Here is a 14,103-nt window from a genome sequence, read left to right as displayed (position 1 = left end):
TTAAGGCCTGGAGTTGCCCCACCCCTGCTTTAGAGTATCCAGCCTTCTTGTAGTCCTTGTGCTTAAGGGTGCCCCTACTGGAAACTGTCCTGCTGTGAGATTTCAACACTTATGTGAGGTCACACAGCCAGTGGAGATTTGATGTCCCTGCACCTCCTGAATCTCCGTTGTTCCTCTGAAGGAAAAAGCACCCCAGACCATTATGGTTACATCTCAGGTGGGATCTGCTTGTCGTGGCAGTAACTTTGGAAACCATCAGGACCATCAAGGTTCAATTTTTTCTCATCAGAGAATAAAACTTTCTTCGATCAATGTCCTATGTTTGGTGTTCTCTTGCAAAGTCCAAACAGTCAGTTCTGTGGCGTTCAAGGAGATGAGGTTTTTGGGGGGGGTTTTTTGAAGCCCTTCTGTCTCAGATTATATCTGATTGTTGTGGGGCTGCAGTCAGCACCAGTAAGGGTCTTAATTTGGGTCGGGGATCGCCCAGATGGACAGCCAATTGGATCCTCCGGCTCCGTGCTGGTGAAATTGTCTTGGGTCTTCCACTTAACTTTTTGTTCCATAAACCTCAGGATCATTTAGGAAATTCCAAATGACTGCCTTGCTGCGTCCCACCTCAGCAGCAATGGCGCACTTATGCAGTTTAACAACCTGACCATGTTCAAAAAGGGAAAGGTTTTTTTTGCTTTTGCCATCAGACTGCCATGGCAGTGTGACTACCTGACAGAAAATGACAATGAATCCATATTTTTGCACAGATTGGCCTTTTAAAGGCATATGGTCTTAAACTTTTGATCAGCTGTCAAAACAGCCTGTTTCAGTTTAAGCGTTGTTTTCAATAAATTGCATGATCAAAAAATGTTTTGTCTCACTCCCATTTCTTCTTGTTGCATGTTGAAGCTCAACTTGGAACCTTGTTAACATCCAACCATGCAAAATATGATTTATTTATTTATTTTTTGGCATTTTTCAAGTGGTCTTGAAACTTGAATTCTCCTCCCTGCAGTGACGCCTCCGGCCTGCAGGGGGCAACGCCGCTCAGCTTTGTTGACATGCGTCACCAAACTGCGACGGATGGATGGACCATAAGAGCAAAGGCTTCTAAAATGTAGAATGAGTGCCTGAGCGGTGCAGACCGAATGAAAACAAAAAGGAAAAGGGGATTTCTGAGCGCCGGCGGACACGTCTCAATGGGTGAGTGATGGTAACAGCAACGAGCGGGCCTGCGCTCACACTAGGAGGATTATTTTTTAATAAAACCTCTGGTTTGGGTGAGTAGAGTTACCATAATGTGTCTGGATTGTCTGCGATAGAGAAAAAAGCGGTCTGGGATCCTCTAGCTTCTTTTTAAACTGCGGAAAATTAAGAGTAATTGTGCTTTAAACACAAAAAGCAGCAAAAACAACGCGTTAACACCGTTGAAAAAAGAAAAAAAAAGAAAAGATAATTTACAACATCTGTTACTGCAGAACAGTTAGATCCTGCTTCTTTATACAAAAACATAAATGCTTAAAAAATAGAATCTAAAGGAGTAAACTGTCATTTTTATAATACCTCTTTTATTTATAAAAGTGAACCTATACTGCTTTTCTTTATTTTCTGCCATGCATAAATAAAGAACATACATAAATGCTCCTGTTAAACACGGCCAAAGTTTCAAGCAATGGGAGTAATCCGTATCAGCTAAGAGCTCAGACTGCCATAAACAGTTCGTTTAAAATAACTTTTTTTTTTCTATTTTTGACTCTCTGTAATGTCAGGGAAAGGGTATCCTTAATAGCCCCCCCCATTTTCAGTTCAAACCTTCTGTTTGTAGTGAGGGGCCAATCAGAATAAGGTTTCTGTAACGAGGGAGGAGCCAAAATTCCTTCTTTCCGACAGAGAGTCCAAGATAAAAGTCAGAATGGGAGATGCATACATGTTGAAATGTACTATGAATCATCCAACTAACTTCAGGTTTAACTTGATATGATGGTGGTTCACGTCTTATGTCACCATGGTAACTTGTGCTGCTCTGGAGCAGGTTGTGTTTAAGATAAGAGATCAACAGTAATAAAATCACAGCCTGTTGACAAACCAGTTCTCCAGAAACCATTGCTGAAGGATCCCTCAGACCTTGCATTCATAACCCCCGGTTTGTTTGATCACAATGGGGGCTTTCTTTACCTGTTGCCATGGCGAATCATGGTATCAGAGTGCAATTAATGGATTTCTTTCATTACTTCCTCATACAGCTTACCTCAGAGTGGATCGGAGAAGACTGAACCGATTCTAAATCTGAAAACTCAGAATTTAGATTTAAACTGTTGTTAAACCTGTTTTATAAAAACTGGAGTGAAAAACTGGTTGCCACATACTGGACTGCTTTTTGACAGCCACTTTACATATTTTATCATGCAGTAACACATTTTATCTATATATTTAACAACTGGATTATCACGCTGTTTTTGTTGTTTGTTTGTGTCTTTTCACTGCATCAGCGTATGAATACATTTTCATTAGTGATCCATCTACCACCAAAAGATAGATGACTAATCACCGAATATTAAAGAAGACATGTGTCCCCTGTACTGCTCTGATGATTCTGCATTTCCTTCCCTGCAGTTGGATTGTAGTGCATTAGGAGCTGCGGCAGGGATGAGGATCCGGCTGCAGTGTCCCGGCCACGCTGCCAGCCTTCTCTCCGAGCTTAACCGTTGCCGCCAATCACGTCAGTACTGTGATGTGTTCCTGCAAGTTGGCAACCGGACATTCGCAGCCCACCGTGCAGTGCTGGCCTGCGCCGGGACGTACTTTCGCAACTTGTTCACCAGAACTCCCACCGCGTCCAGCGCCGCCTTCTCTTTGGAGTTTATCTCCCCAGCTAACTTTGAGAAAGTGCTGACATTTGTCTACACCGGGGAGATAGTGACTGATCTCATAGATGTCGGGGTCCTGTACGAGCTGGCCGAGCGGCTCGGGGTCAGTGAACTGGTGAAGGCTTGTCACGCTACCTTCCCTGACCTGCAGGCTTCTGTGTCTGCAAACTGCAATGTCAGCAGTCCCGGTGATGTCACCCTGGACTCCAGCATGGTGGCCGCTCCACCCACAGTGGTTGCAGTTAGTGCAGCTTCTGTGCCGTCTGTGTGCTCCTCCGCCGCCTCCTGCTCCTCTCTGTCTTCATCAGCTGGCCCGTCTGCTGCCCCGACTCCTGCTGCTGCTCCCTCCCCTCTTTTCCAAATCAGGATGGGCAGGTCAGGCCGCGAAGTTCAAGCCGGGCCTCTGTCTCTGGACCTAAAGGCAGAAGATGTCCAGTCTCATATCGGCTACGGGCAGATGGGAGCAGATCATCAGTTACCAGGAGGACCGCCTTTAACCACCAGCAGCAGCAGCCTTTCCCTTCAGGCTGACGGCTTGCAGCCTGTGGGACCTGTGCTCCAGCTGAAGACCGAACACGGGCTGAACGATGGGGAGGCGGGAGGCTGCTGTGAGGACGGTGACACAGATGGTCAAATGGTTTCTGAGAGCGCGGGCGACTCTTTGTCTCGGAGCAGCAACCCTGTTACGTCCGAGTCTTGCTCCCTCCCTGACTCTTCAGCTCAGCTTGGCGCTGAAGCCTGCGCCCCGACATCATCCTCAGGAGAGTCTCCAGGCAGCCTTCAGGTGGCAGCGGTGGAAGGTGGCGTGGTCGACGTGCAGCAGGACAGCAGGCTGATGTTTGGGGAAGTGGAGGAAGGAGACACTGAGGAGGAGAGGGAGGCTCTGCAAGGTAATGGAGCAGTGGAGGGAACAGAGGAAGAGCAGTGGAGACAGTTGGCAGGAGAGATCATCGAGCTGAGCGATGATGAGAACTTCATGGAGGAGGGAGAGGAGGAGGACGAGGATGAAGATGACCTTGTGTGTGTGGAGAATGGAGATGGAGGGAATGCGAGTAGCCAGGTAATGTTTCTGTTTGTGAGCAGTAGAGTAGTTCATGTAAAAGGTCATTCTGTATAAAATCAAATCAGCTGAAGTTCTGTAATGTTTGTATTTCTAATGAAGCGACCAAGATTTGACATCGTGCTCTGAACGTTTTCTGAGCTACAGACCTTCAGAGGACACAGGGATGGGTCGTATTTTTTTTCCACATAGGAAATAATGGTCTTTGCTCCTCCAGGTGACAGGAAGTACGGTGACATGTAAAGCTTGCACAGTGGCACTCCCAGCAGATCCAGCTGCCATCAGAAGACACGGTGAGACGCACCTGACGGAGCTGGGGCTCTGCAGGGTGTGCGGAGCCTCTTTTCCCGACCGTGCTGCGGGCATCGCCCACTCCTTCACCCATGTGGGAGTGCAGCTCTTCACCTGTGACATGTGCCACTTGCAGTTCTGCAGTCAAAAGAAACTGCTGCGGCACCACCGCCAGACAGCATCCAGTTACACCATCCCACAGGGGGCGCTGACCAACAGCAGCCACAGCCAAGAGCTGCAGTGTGCTGTATGCACCAAATCCCTCAGCAAGGACTTCCAGGTTAGTGGATATTTATGGAGTGTTTTTAACGTAAGTCAGACACTTTAAACGATTGCTTGATACATAAATGGCTCCATATGTAAACAGACACTATTTAGTTATGATAAATGCGGACTTGATTTTTACATTAATCGTTAAGAAATTACAGCCATTTCTATCTCCATGAACTGAAATGAAGTCGGGCAGTTCATTAAAGAGCGGTTCTTTTGTTTTATTCACAAATTATTAAGATAAAAAGCCCCAAATGTTGCGTTGGCCTTTGTAAGCTCTTTCTGTGAGCCACAACATGCTGTCGAGCTCTCGTTCATTAAACTGTGTCATGAATGAGCTCACTGTGGTTCATTTTAAGGTTAACTGAAGCGTTTACTTTGTAAATAACGCAAGGACCAGGTGTGTCTAAGAAGCACAAAAGTGAGACTTGAGTTCACAGTGAAACCCACAGGAAGTGTGATGTTTGTATGAACAATGCCTGAGAACCGGTTTGGTGGCAAACATGAGCAGGAAATAAGAATGAGGAGTCCCCCTGCTACACACCTGCTTCCTCAGTGAGGCTCCTCAACTTTTAGTTTTGTGTTTCTCTCCTCCTCAGACTCTCAAAGACCACCTGCTGAGCCACGTGTGCCCCCAGAGCCTGAGCTGTGGCGTGTGTCACCTCCCCCAGCTGTCCCTGTGCTCCCTACTGTGGCACGCCCTCGCCCACCTCTCCCTGCCCGTCTTCACCTGCCCGCACTGCGCCCGCTGCTTTGTAGAGCGCGCCCTGCTGGACAGACACATGGCTGTGCACGCTGAGGAGGCGGCAGCTAAGGAGAGAGAGCAGTCGGCGCTGAGGGCTTACGGAGTCAAAGCAGATGGAGGTGGCAGTGGAGGAGGAGCGGAGGAGCTGCATTGCTTCCTGTGCCCGCAGACGTTTCGCTCGTCCTCTGCGTTTCAGTACCACCTCAGTCTGCACACCAGCGACTCCACGGGGAGCGGAGGAACCGCTGGCGGCCAGGGGTGGTTAGGGAAACGTAAAGCGGATCAGTCTCTGGAGTGCCCGCCGTCTTCCTGCTCCTCCTCCTCGTCACGGGACGTCAGCGGGCTCGTTAAAATGAGCAACTTCGGTTTGGGTTTGGGAATGGGCATCAGCGTGTCAGACAAGTTTTTTCAAGGGCCGATGCACGGCGTATCCTCTGGAGTCCTGACGAACGGAAGCTCCAGTCAGGACAGCGGTGTCGGACCTGCAGGGGTGCGTGGGAAGTGGTACCGGTGTCGCTACTGTGGTAAACGTTTCGCTCACTCGGGGGAGTTCACCTACCACCTCCGTATCCACACCGGGGAGAAACCCTACCAGTGTAAAGTGTGTCTGCGCTTCTTCAGGGGGCGCTCCACCATGATCTGCCACCTGAAGACGCACGCCGGCGCCCTGATGTACCGCTGCACCGTCTGCGGCCTTTACTTCTCCACGCTGAAGCTGGTGTCGTCACACATGGAGCTCCACAAGGACCACTTACCGCCGGACTTCAACATCGAGCAGACCTTCATGTACAATGATCACTCTAAAGAACCGCTGCCCACTGTGGACACCTGATCAGCTCCTCGTTTCCTCCCTGACGCCTCCTCTGTGTCTGGTTGTCGTGGACCACAAGCTGCTGATAGTAGACTAGAGCTTTAGCTAACTGATGCACCAACATCAGTTAGCACCTATCAACAGATAGGACATTTACTGATGACTCATGAACATCTGTCATGTTACATCAATTTAATGCCGGCTAACTGTTTAAAAAAAAGTCAGAAGCGCTAGAAGTTTCCATTCTTGTTTTTATTAGGAGGATTTTTTTCATTTCCTGGCACAAGATGCTTTGGCTGAAATATTATTATAAACACTGTTATTAGCCCAGTGCAGTGATTTTTCTAATGTTTTTAGTTAATCACGTAGTCTCTAAATTATTGTAAAAGATCTCAGTATTGCTTATTTTGTCCAGCTAACTTTCTCAAACACACAAATGGAACCAGAACTACATAAGAACAAAACCTAAAAACTCTAAAACTAGCCATTACTATGGATTAAAGATGGACGATTCTCCTACTAAAGACCATTTGCACTGGTCAGATTCTTGACTGAGTCTGTTTAAAAAAAAAAAAAAAAAAAAAAAAAGTAGCATCATCAAAATGATTGTCTTAATATGTGATTGTAATTGCAGTGTAATTACAGTGTAATTACACTGCAATTACCTCAATGTAGAAAAGTAGACAAACACGAAATATTTTCATAAATGTATTTTCTTTCCACAGTGTTTTAAAGCATTGATTCCCAAACAGAGAGCGGTACGAGTCACACTGAGGGGCACGTAGCAGGTTTTTGAGGGGCTCTGGGGTTTCGCTTAATAATGACATCGCGATTTGAGCGGTGTCTTCTTTGTGTAAGTCCAAATTTTACTTAAATGAATTTAGAAAAAAAATTAGAAATTACAAATCGATAATAGAAAAGCTGTCTGCACTAACACAACAACAACTAGTTAATTCAAAACAGTTCACTTAAGATGTATTTATGTAGCAGTAAGTGCCTTTTATTGTAAGGTAAAGCCTTTTAAAATCTTAGTTAAAATAGCTGAACATAGTGCATGAAAAGGCTAAAATATGGTTGTATTACATTAATAAATTATCAGTATATACGACTACGATTATTTGAGCTAAAATGATGAGAATAGTTTTAATAAAAATGCTACGGGTAAATGTAAAAAGCGCAAAAATGGCCTCAAAAACTGTCAACTCTTGCTGGAAGTGCACACTAACTGACTGATAACTGTATAAAATGAATTTTTAACACTATTTAAACTTGACTAAAACAAAATGAACAGTTTTTGGAGTATTATGGGTGTGTATGTAAGTTAGCACCCAGTACAGCAGTCCAGTCAGCACATAAATGAGTCTCCCCAACAACTTTAACAGAGAAGGATGCTACTTTGGGAGTAAAACAGCTGGAAGAATCATCTCCCTAGACTTTTAATTAACAAAATCTTCCCAGCTACCTCACCCCCACTGGCCAACTCCATCCCCCCTTTCTCATTTCTTAGTTTCTACATCCTTGCATCCTCTCCTTCCCTCTGGTCCCTTCCACCAGAGATCCAAGCAGAGGAGAGAGGAGTCAAGGCAACAAGGATAAAGTCAGCTGCAGTATCTATTGGTTGTGTTCGTGATGTGTGTTGTAAATGGCGACTGATTCCCTAAAATCCAATACATGTGAAGGAATTTTTTTTGAGTTTTAGTAAATATGTAAAAAAAAAAAAAAAAAAAGTGGGGACACTTTTAATCATTCACAATATAAGTATGAGAAGATATACCCTTTTTGAGCCGTAAAGGGCAGAAATTCCATCCCTCAGTGGCGTATCCAGGTCCAGGTTGCAGGTGCAGCACTCTAAGCAGATATACTCAGACTTCCCTGTTGTCAGCCGTCTCCTCCAGCTCATCCTGGGAGACACTGACGTGGAGGAGTCGTCCCTCCTTAATGACCAAGCTCCTCACCCAGACACCTGTTAGAAGCAGCCTATTTCAGTCATTAGCCAGAGCTTCTGGCCATAGATGTGGTTAGTAATGTAAAACTGTATGGTTGAAACCATCCCTGTGCAAACTGGAGGTTCATTGCTTGAAGCGAGTCATCGCAGTGATGCTTCTATGCTGACAGGCTCATTTCTGCAGGAGGATGCAACCCTGCTGCTTACAGCTGGTTTTTGGGGAGATCTTCCCCCCTTAAAAAGGCCTCCGAGAACTCTAGCATCAACCTCCTGTCTTTTTCTTTCTCTTTTCTTTTTTTGATATAGGCCAGAAAATAAATTTTAAAAGCTGGGAATCACTGTTTTAAAACACAAAATTAGTATTTTTATAGAATAGAAGTAAAGAAATAGAGATTATTTTTCACTTACATCTGATTATTTCTGTATCTGTTGATCGACTGAGCGTTTACCTGGATTTTTATAATGCGGTCGCCATATTTTTTTCTGTTAGATGCCGTTCAAACTGCAGGTTTGGTCTGTTTGAACTAAGATAAGAAGAAGCCACTTGGTGGCAGTGTATCCTGATGTTAGCAGGTTAAAGAAGGCAGCTGTATTATGCAGCAGATATTATCTACTGTAATATCAGGATAGGTTTTTGATGTCAGTGATTGTAATTACAGAGTAATTACACTGATTGCATTTGTAGCATACTAATTCTATTTGCAGTCACGGTTTTAAAACCCTACAATTTTATTTAGTCTGTTCTTATGGTGCATGTTTCACTCAGATAAAACAAATCCACAGTAGAGAATATTTTTGTCTTTGAAACATAAGTGTGCGTTTGAACTTACACAGACTAATTCCATTTTAAACACAAGCTATACTGACTTGTTTAGAGCGTGTGACGTATGTTGTGCTGTAGAAATGTGACATTGAAGTGCCCATTTACACATTTCTGTGCGATTTTTGTGTCTTACCTCATATTTATGACAGCAACTATTTATTATTTTTATGCCTTTCGTTGTCTATTTCTAAAGCTAAATATGAATGTTTTTTTTAATATTGTTTTTGCAATAAATGACTCTAGGAAGACTGTTATCACCTCTGAATTATTGTTATTTTTTTTATCTGTTGGATGAGCTGCTCCATCATCAGAAATTCAGTGATGAATCTGCAGAAATCTGCTTCCCCTGTTTCCAGCAGCTCAGACCTTTGCCCTTGCAAAGCCTGGTCTCTTCCTGTTATTGTGCCGTTTGTGGACACACAGACCCCGCTTCTTTTTTCCCCCCCTGCCTTCTTATTGTTTAACCTGTTGAACATGAAACATTCCAGAAACGGAAGTAAATGTAATAAAGATGAGCAGAAAGGACAAGCCATCTGCAAGAAAGGCAGATTTCCTTGTTAAAATAAACAAGTTTCCAAATGAGTGGCTGTGCTTTGTCATCATCAAATCATCTTACAAAAGCCAACTCAGCTTTTCCAGCTTGGATCGAAACAAGCAGCGTTTAAGGGAGTTTTATTGTTTTTTTGTTTTGTTTTGTTTTTTACAGATATGACTACATCAGCATCCAGATAAATAAGCATTTAGTAACATTAAGCTTTGATTTTATGCAATTAAACAGTTACATTTTCACATTTGCATTTGTGTATACTGATATGAGGATTTCTCCTGTGGGGCACTGCAGCACATTTTGTTGACACGAATTCCTGGAACATTCACTGTGCCATGAGTTCCTGTGTGAGTTGAGCAGCTTTGCAGGAAGACATCAAACATTTCCTGCCCTCCTATGTGTGAAACCGATCAGGTACATGCTTAACAAAACAGGAAGTGGACTATGAGAGGAAGGTATGAGCCCGATCGATGCCTGTGATACTTGGAAGCAACAGGGCTGAATTTAGTTCGGTCAAATATACCGCGACTGGAGCTTACTTGATCCTTAGCTCAGCTTCATCTTATGATCCAACATCAGAATGGCTGGTGCTGGCGTTACTCCGCTTTCCCGGGTCTGTACCGCCCTCATTTGCAGTTTTGGCGTTGGCTCTGGGTCCCACCTGTTCTGCAGTCCCCTCTCTGGGAATGTAGTTCAACATGGTGTTGATCAGGTTGTTCCGAAAGCTCTTGCTGAGGAAGTTGTAGAGGAAGGGGTTGGCAACACAGTGCAAAAGCGAAATGGTCTGCACCACGCTGAAAGAAAAGTAGAGCACTTCCACCGTGTTGCAGCTGAATACATAGGGCTCAAGGTCGTCTATTATCATCAAGAACATGACCAAGTGGTAGGGGAGCCAGCACATTACAAACACAAGGGAGTATACGTGCACCAGCCAAACATCCCGTCGGTTCTGCACATCCGTCGCCCTGTTGGCTGTACGAGCAATCAGCACATTGCAGGTAATGATGACAGCAGCGGGGACCAGGAACTGGAAAACCAGGCACAAGAAAGACACAGTGACGAACCATTCGGTGTAGTTGTATTCAGGCAGCATGTAACAACCTGGCTCTTCCCACTCCAGAAGATTCACATGGACGTTCTCTAACAGAGCCAGAAACAAGGAGAGCCCCCAGAGGCCCCCACAGACCACCCACCGCTTCCGGCCTCCCGCAGGGAAGAAGCTTGACGATGACGGTCTTGACAGTGAGAAATAGCGTTCGAGGGTCATGAAGGCCAGGAAGAAGGAGCTGCTGTAGAAGTTGATCACGTAGATGAGGTGGGTGACCTTGCAGAGGAAGCGACCCCACAGCCAGACCTGGTCCATGGTCACCTCCATCATGAAGAAAGGAAGGATCACAATCACCATCAGGTCCGACAGGCTCACGTTGATGATGCAGAAGAGGACCGCATTGGAGGAATGCCTTCGGCGCCAGTTGACCCAGACGACCAGCGTGTTCTCCATCAGGCCCACCATGAAGATGAAAAGGTACATCAGGAAGAGGGCGATGCGCCGGGAGTTCGTGTTGAGCTGGAGGGTGCAGTCGAAGACGAACCATGGCGTGCCGTTCAAGTAGTCAAGCGAGTGGTTGAAAATGGTCATGTTCTGGAGTGAAAAGCAAAGGAAAGCGTTTCATATCCTGACAGGGTTTAAATTTATTTTGAGGTTAATCTGATTATGTTTTAAGACGTTGCATAAGAGGGGCACAGGAGGAGGAGGAGGTGGTTTACTCAAAATGTTTTTGAGAGGTGAATACAAAAAGCCCAGCAGGTTATTAGAAAACTATTTCACAACCTACAGTGTTCAGTTCAGAGCAGGAGTGCCTCGCGTTGAGGTGAATGCAAGCATGGATATGTTTAGAATTCAGATTTATAGCATGTTTTTCATTCACAACGCTCCACATATATAACTCTGCACATCTAAAACACAGACGGTTTCCATTCCAAGCATTCTTCTTTCTCACTAAGCTGTAAAGAAGTCAAAAACTCAGAAACACTCATGCTATGTACAATAAAAACCATGAAATAGACCTTTCTGCAAGAAGTGTTGCACAAGTTTTGACACCTTTAGATTTTATCCTCACCTCCATGCATCTTGGAGGAAGGTGAATTTGTCCACAGTGCCTTTACTTTACTATTCTCACCCAAATCAGCCTCCCACATTTCCCCAAATTGCAACCTGAAACCACTGACAAGCTTGCCTTTACACCAACAGAAAATGCCCAATTGATAGCTTATTTTTCCTGGAGATGATTTCAACAGATTCAACTTTGCGCGTCTATAACAGTGAAAAAGAAAAAAAGTGCTTTTCATTTCACACATTCTTCTATCTAAAAAAAAATCCAAAGAGGTCAAAACTCCAGAAACTTGCATAAATAAATCAACACAATCTGAAACACGCTGGTAAAGCATTACACAACAGAGTGTTGCTGGATCTCTGACCTCTTCAGACTTGCAAGTGTCAGATTTTGAAGCCTCTAATCTCTTCAAAATCACCTACACCTAAATGCAATCTAACAACTGACGATCTCTATCTATATTTCTGTGTAAAAATATATTTCTATGTAAAAACAATAACATGATTTTCCACACCTGACAACAGATAGATGTATAAAGTGTTTCCCTTTAAGATCTAGACTAAAGGTAAAGTGGGGTTTAACAACCTTGAAAATGACTGAGTTTTCTCGTACCTCAGTGGCGGTGGCAGCGTACACAGGAGCTGAATCGGGAAGGTCGCTCCTGAGACCTTATCGTCTTCTGGAGAGTCTTCTGTGTGAAGTCTGCAGATGGGAGATGTGCCTTTTCAGCTCTGCTGCTCAGGACTATGTGGGCAATCGAACAGGAGTTTCTACCCTCCCATTTCCCATAAACAAACACACACACACATACAGCTATGACATCCTCAGTGAGCACTGAGTAGGACAACTGAAGTACAGAGACACCCACAAAGCTATACAATAATTTAAATAAAGAAATAATGTATTGCGCATGAATAGAGAAGTTATATAAGGAGGATTTCCAAAAGTAATTATTGCTAGAAATGTGCAATAATGAAACTCAAGTTTCTCAGTGACCCAAGTTCCCTTTGTAAAGTTCACGCCCTCGACAAATCACAGCCGTCTTCCATTCAAGTAAACCCATATAAGTATATAAAAATGACAATTCAATGTATAGTTTTAATCTAAAAAAATTCAAATTTGCTGTTGAAAGCTGATTGTTATTAAATTACATTAAAAAAACAGATTAAGCTGTGAATAATGTAAAGGTTCTACTAGTAGAATAAAAGTGGGTTGTATTAAACCCCTTTTAATTAAAGTTGGATGTCTGCACCTGAATCACATAGTGTCTGTCTGATTTGAGATCCACTGTGGTGGTGTACAGGGGCGAAATTGCAAAACATAATGCATCATTGTTCAAATATTATGGGCTTACCACTGGCAGTTTAAAGGCTGTTCTGTAAGAGAGAATAACTGTAATTCTCCCCCTGAAGGGAGAACGTAATCGGTTCTGGTTGCTTGTCCGTCTGTCCAGCGTCCATAGTTTCTTTTTAGATATGTTTTTATGTTGTGTGATAGTAGATTGGATTAAAGTCGCACCAAATGTGAAAAAAAATCACTTAAAACATTTTATTACCCACAAATTTTTATGAAAAACTTACTTTACTTCACAACAATATACTAGGCCTCAGGGGATATGAGTACCCAGGTTGGCTAAGTATTTAACCTCGACCTTTATTGTTAGTACCCAAGTTCAAAGTTGACAGTGGAAAAAAAATGTCAAAAAGAACCATATGAAGATGCACGTAGAGAGCTGCACAACACGCTTTTTTATTTTTTCAATGAGACACAATGAAAATGAAATGATGCCATAAAGTTTTTACAGCTCATAGAAGCCAAAGATTTCGGCCAATTCTGCCCCAAACACATGGGTAAAGATAATAAAATACACCATTTTAGTATGTAATGCTTCAAGGCCATAGGTCAAAGGTCAGACATCAGCTTGCAGGTAGCATCTGGGTTACCTCGAATTTGATAAGCTGTCATAAGATAATAATAAATCATCATATATATGTTGTATTACACATAACAGTACTACAATGTTGCAGTAAAGTCTGGTTATTTTGCTACAGTAGACCAATGATGGTGCAATGTCGCAGCTGATAATGTTTCTAACATTTCAACATCTCCTTTATTTTCATGGTCTGAGATTCTTTGGGCTCATTTCAAGTTTTCCGTTTATTTTTGAGTTTTTAAGTCTGGTTTTCTTTGTTAACTCTTCAAGTTTGGATTATTATTGTATGTTGAGTTTTTGTTGACTTGTTTCTGGAATCATTTTTGTTTTGTTTGAATTGTTTTTGTGTCTAGTCTCTGTGCTTTCTTGTTGTCAAGTCCCTGTGTTTGTATTAGATATTTGTTTCCCTGTTTGAATCTTTTCTGTTCGGTTTCATTTTGTCAGTCATGTGTCTCATGTACTCCGGCTTCTTGTCTTCTTACCTTGATTAAGTTCAGGTGTGTTTTGCTCCCCATGCGTTTCCACTGCCCCTGATTAGTCTATTTGTGTGTATATGTATACATGGTCTCAATTTCCTTTTATCCTTCGTCTAAGCATTTATTTATCTTGCCTGTGTTTGTTCCTTTGTATGCATCATGCTCCAGTTTCCAAGTTTGGATTTTGTTTCTTTTAGACTTCTTACAAACTTTAGACTCCTAACAAAGAG

General features: G+C 43.4%; 2 protein-coding genes across 2 annotated transcripts; one reads left to right on the top strand and one right to left on the bottom strand.

The window, feature by feature from the left end:
* Positions 1-1,004: 1,004 nt before the first annotated feature.
* Positions 1,005-7,779, top strand: LOC102306872 (zinc finger and BTB domain-containing protein 39). The gene is made up of 4 exons (XM_005918743.3): positions 1,005-1,194; positions 2,605-3,918; positions 4,136-4,489; positions 5,079-7,779. The coding sequence occupies exons 2-4, from the start codon at positions 2,638-2,640 to the stop codon at positions 6,054-6,056; spliced, it is 2,613 nt and encodes an 870-aa protein (XP_005918805.1). The 5' UTR covers positions 1,005-1,194; positions 2,605-2,637; the 3' UTR covers positions 6,057-7,779.
* A 1,464-nt stretch (positions 7,780-9,243) lies between these two features.
* On the bottom strand, positions 9,244-12,364 carry gpr182 (G protein-coupled receptor 182). Its single transcript, XM_005918741.3, has 2 exons — positions 12,077-12,364; positions 9,244-10,992 (listed from the first exon to the last, which is right to left on the bottom strand). Exon 2 carries the CDS (start codon positions 10,987-10,989, stop codon positions 9,913-9,915), a length of 1,077 nt encoding a protein of 358 aa, XP_005918803.1. The 5' UTR covers positions 10,990-10,992; positions 12,077-12,364; the 3' UTR covers positions 9,244-9,912.
* Between the last annotated feature and the right edge of the window lie 1,739 nt (positions 12,365-14,103).

Source organism: Haplochromis burtoni, unplaced genomic scaffold (assembly GCF_018398535.1).
Source record: "Haplochromis burtoni strain Fernald_Lab_line unplaced genomic scaffold, NCSU_Asbu1 Contig_31, whole genome shotgun sequence".
NCBI classification, from domain to species: Eukaryota; Metazoa; Chordata; class Actinopteri; order Cichliformes; family Cichlidae; genus Haplochromis; species Haplochromis burtoni.
Note: the sequence above shows the minus strand (reverse complement) of the source record. Positions and strands in the feature narration are given on the sequence as shown.

What these genes read in the sequence shown, in the direction of transcription:
- LOC102306872 (XM_005918743.3), top strand. Translation starts at nt 2,638, where the DNA reads ATGAGGATCCGGCTGCAGTGTCCCGGCCACGCTGCCAGCCTTCTCTCC. An exon ending in GAGGGAATGCGAGTAGCCAG is followed by an intron (nt 3,919 to 4,135) that starts GTAATGTTTCTG and finishes TTGCTCCTCCAG; the next exon opens with GTGACAGGAAGTACGGTGAC. An exon ending in CCCTCAGCAAGGACTTCCAG is followed by an intron (nt 4,490 to 5,078) that starts GTTAGTGGATAT and finishes TCTCCTCCTCAG; the next exon opens with ACTCTCAAAGACCACCTGCT.
- gpr182 (XM_005918741.3), bottom strand. Translation starts at nt 10,989, where the DNA reads ATGACCATTTTCAACCACTCGCTTGACTACTTGAACGGCACGCCATGG.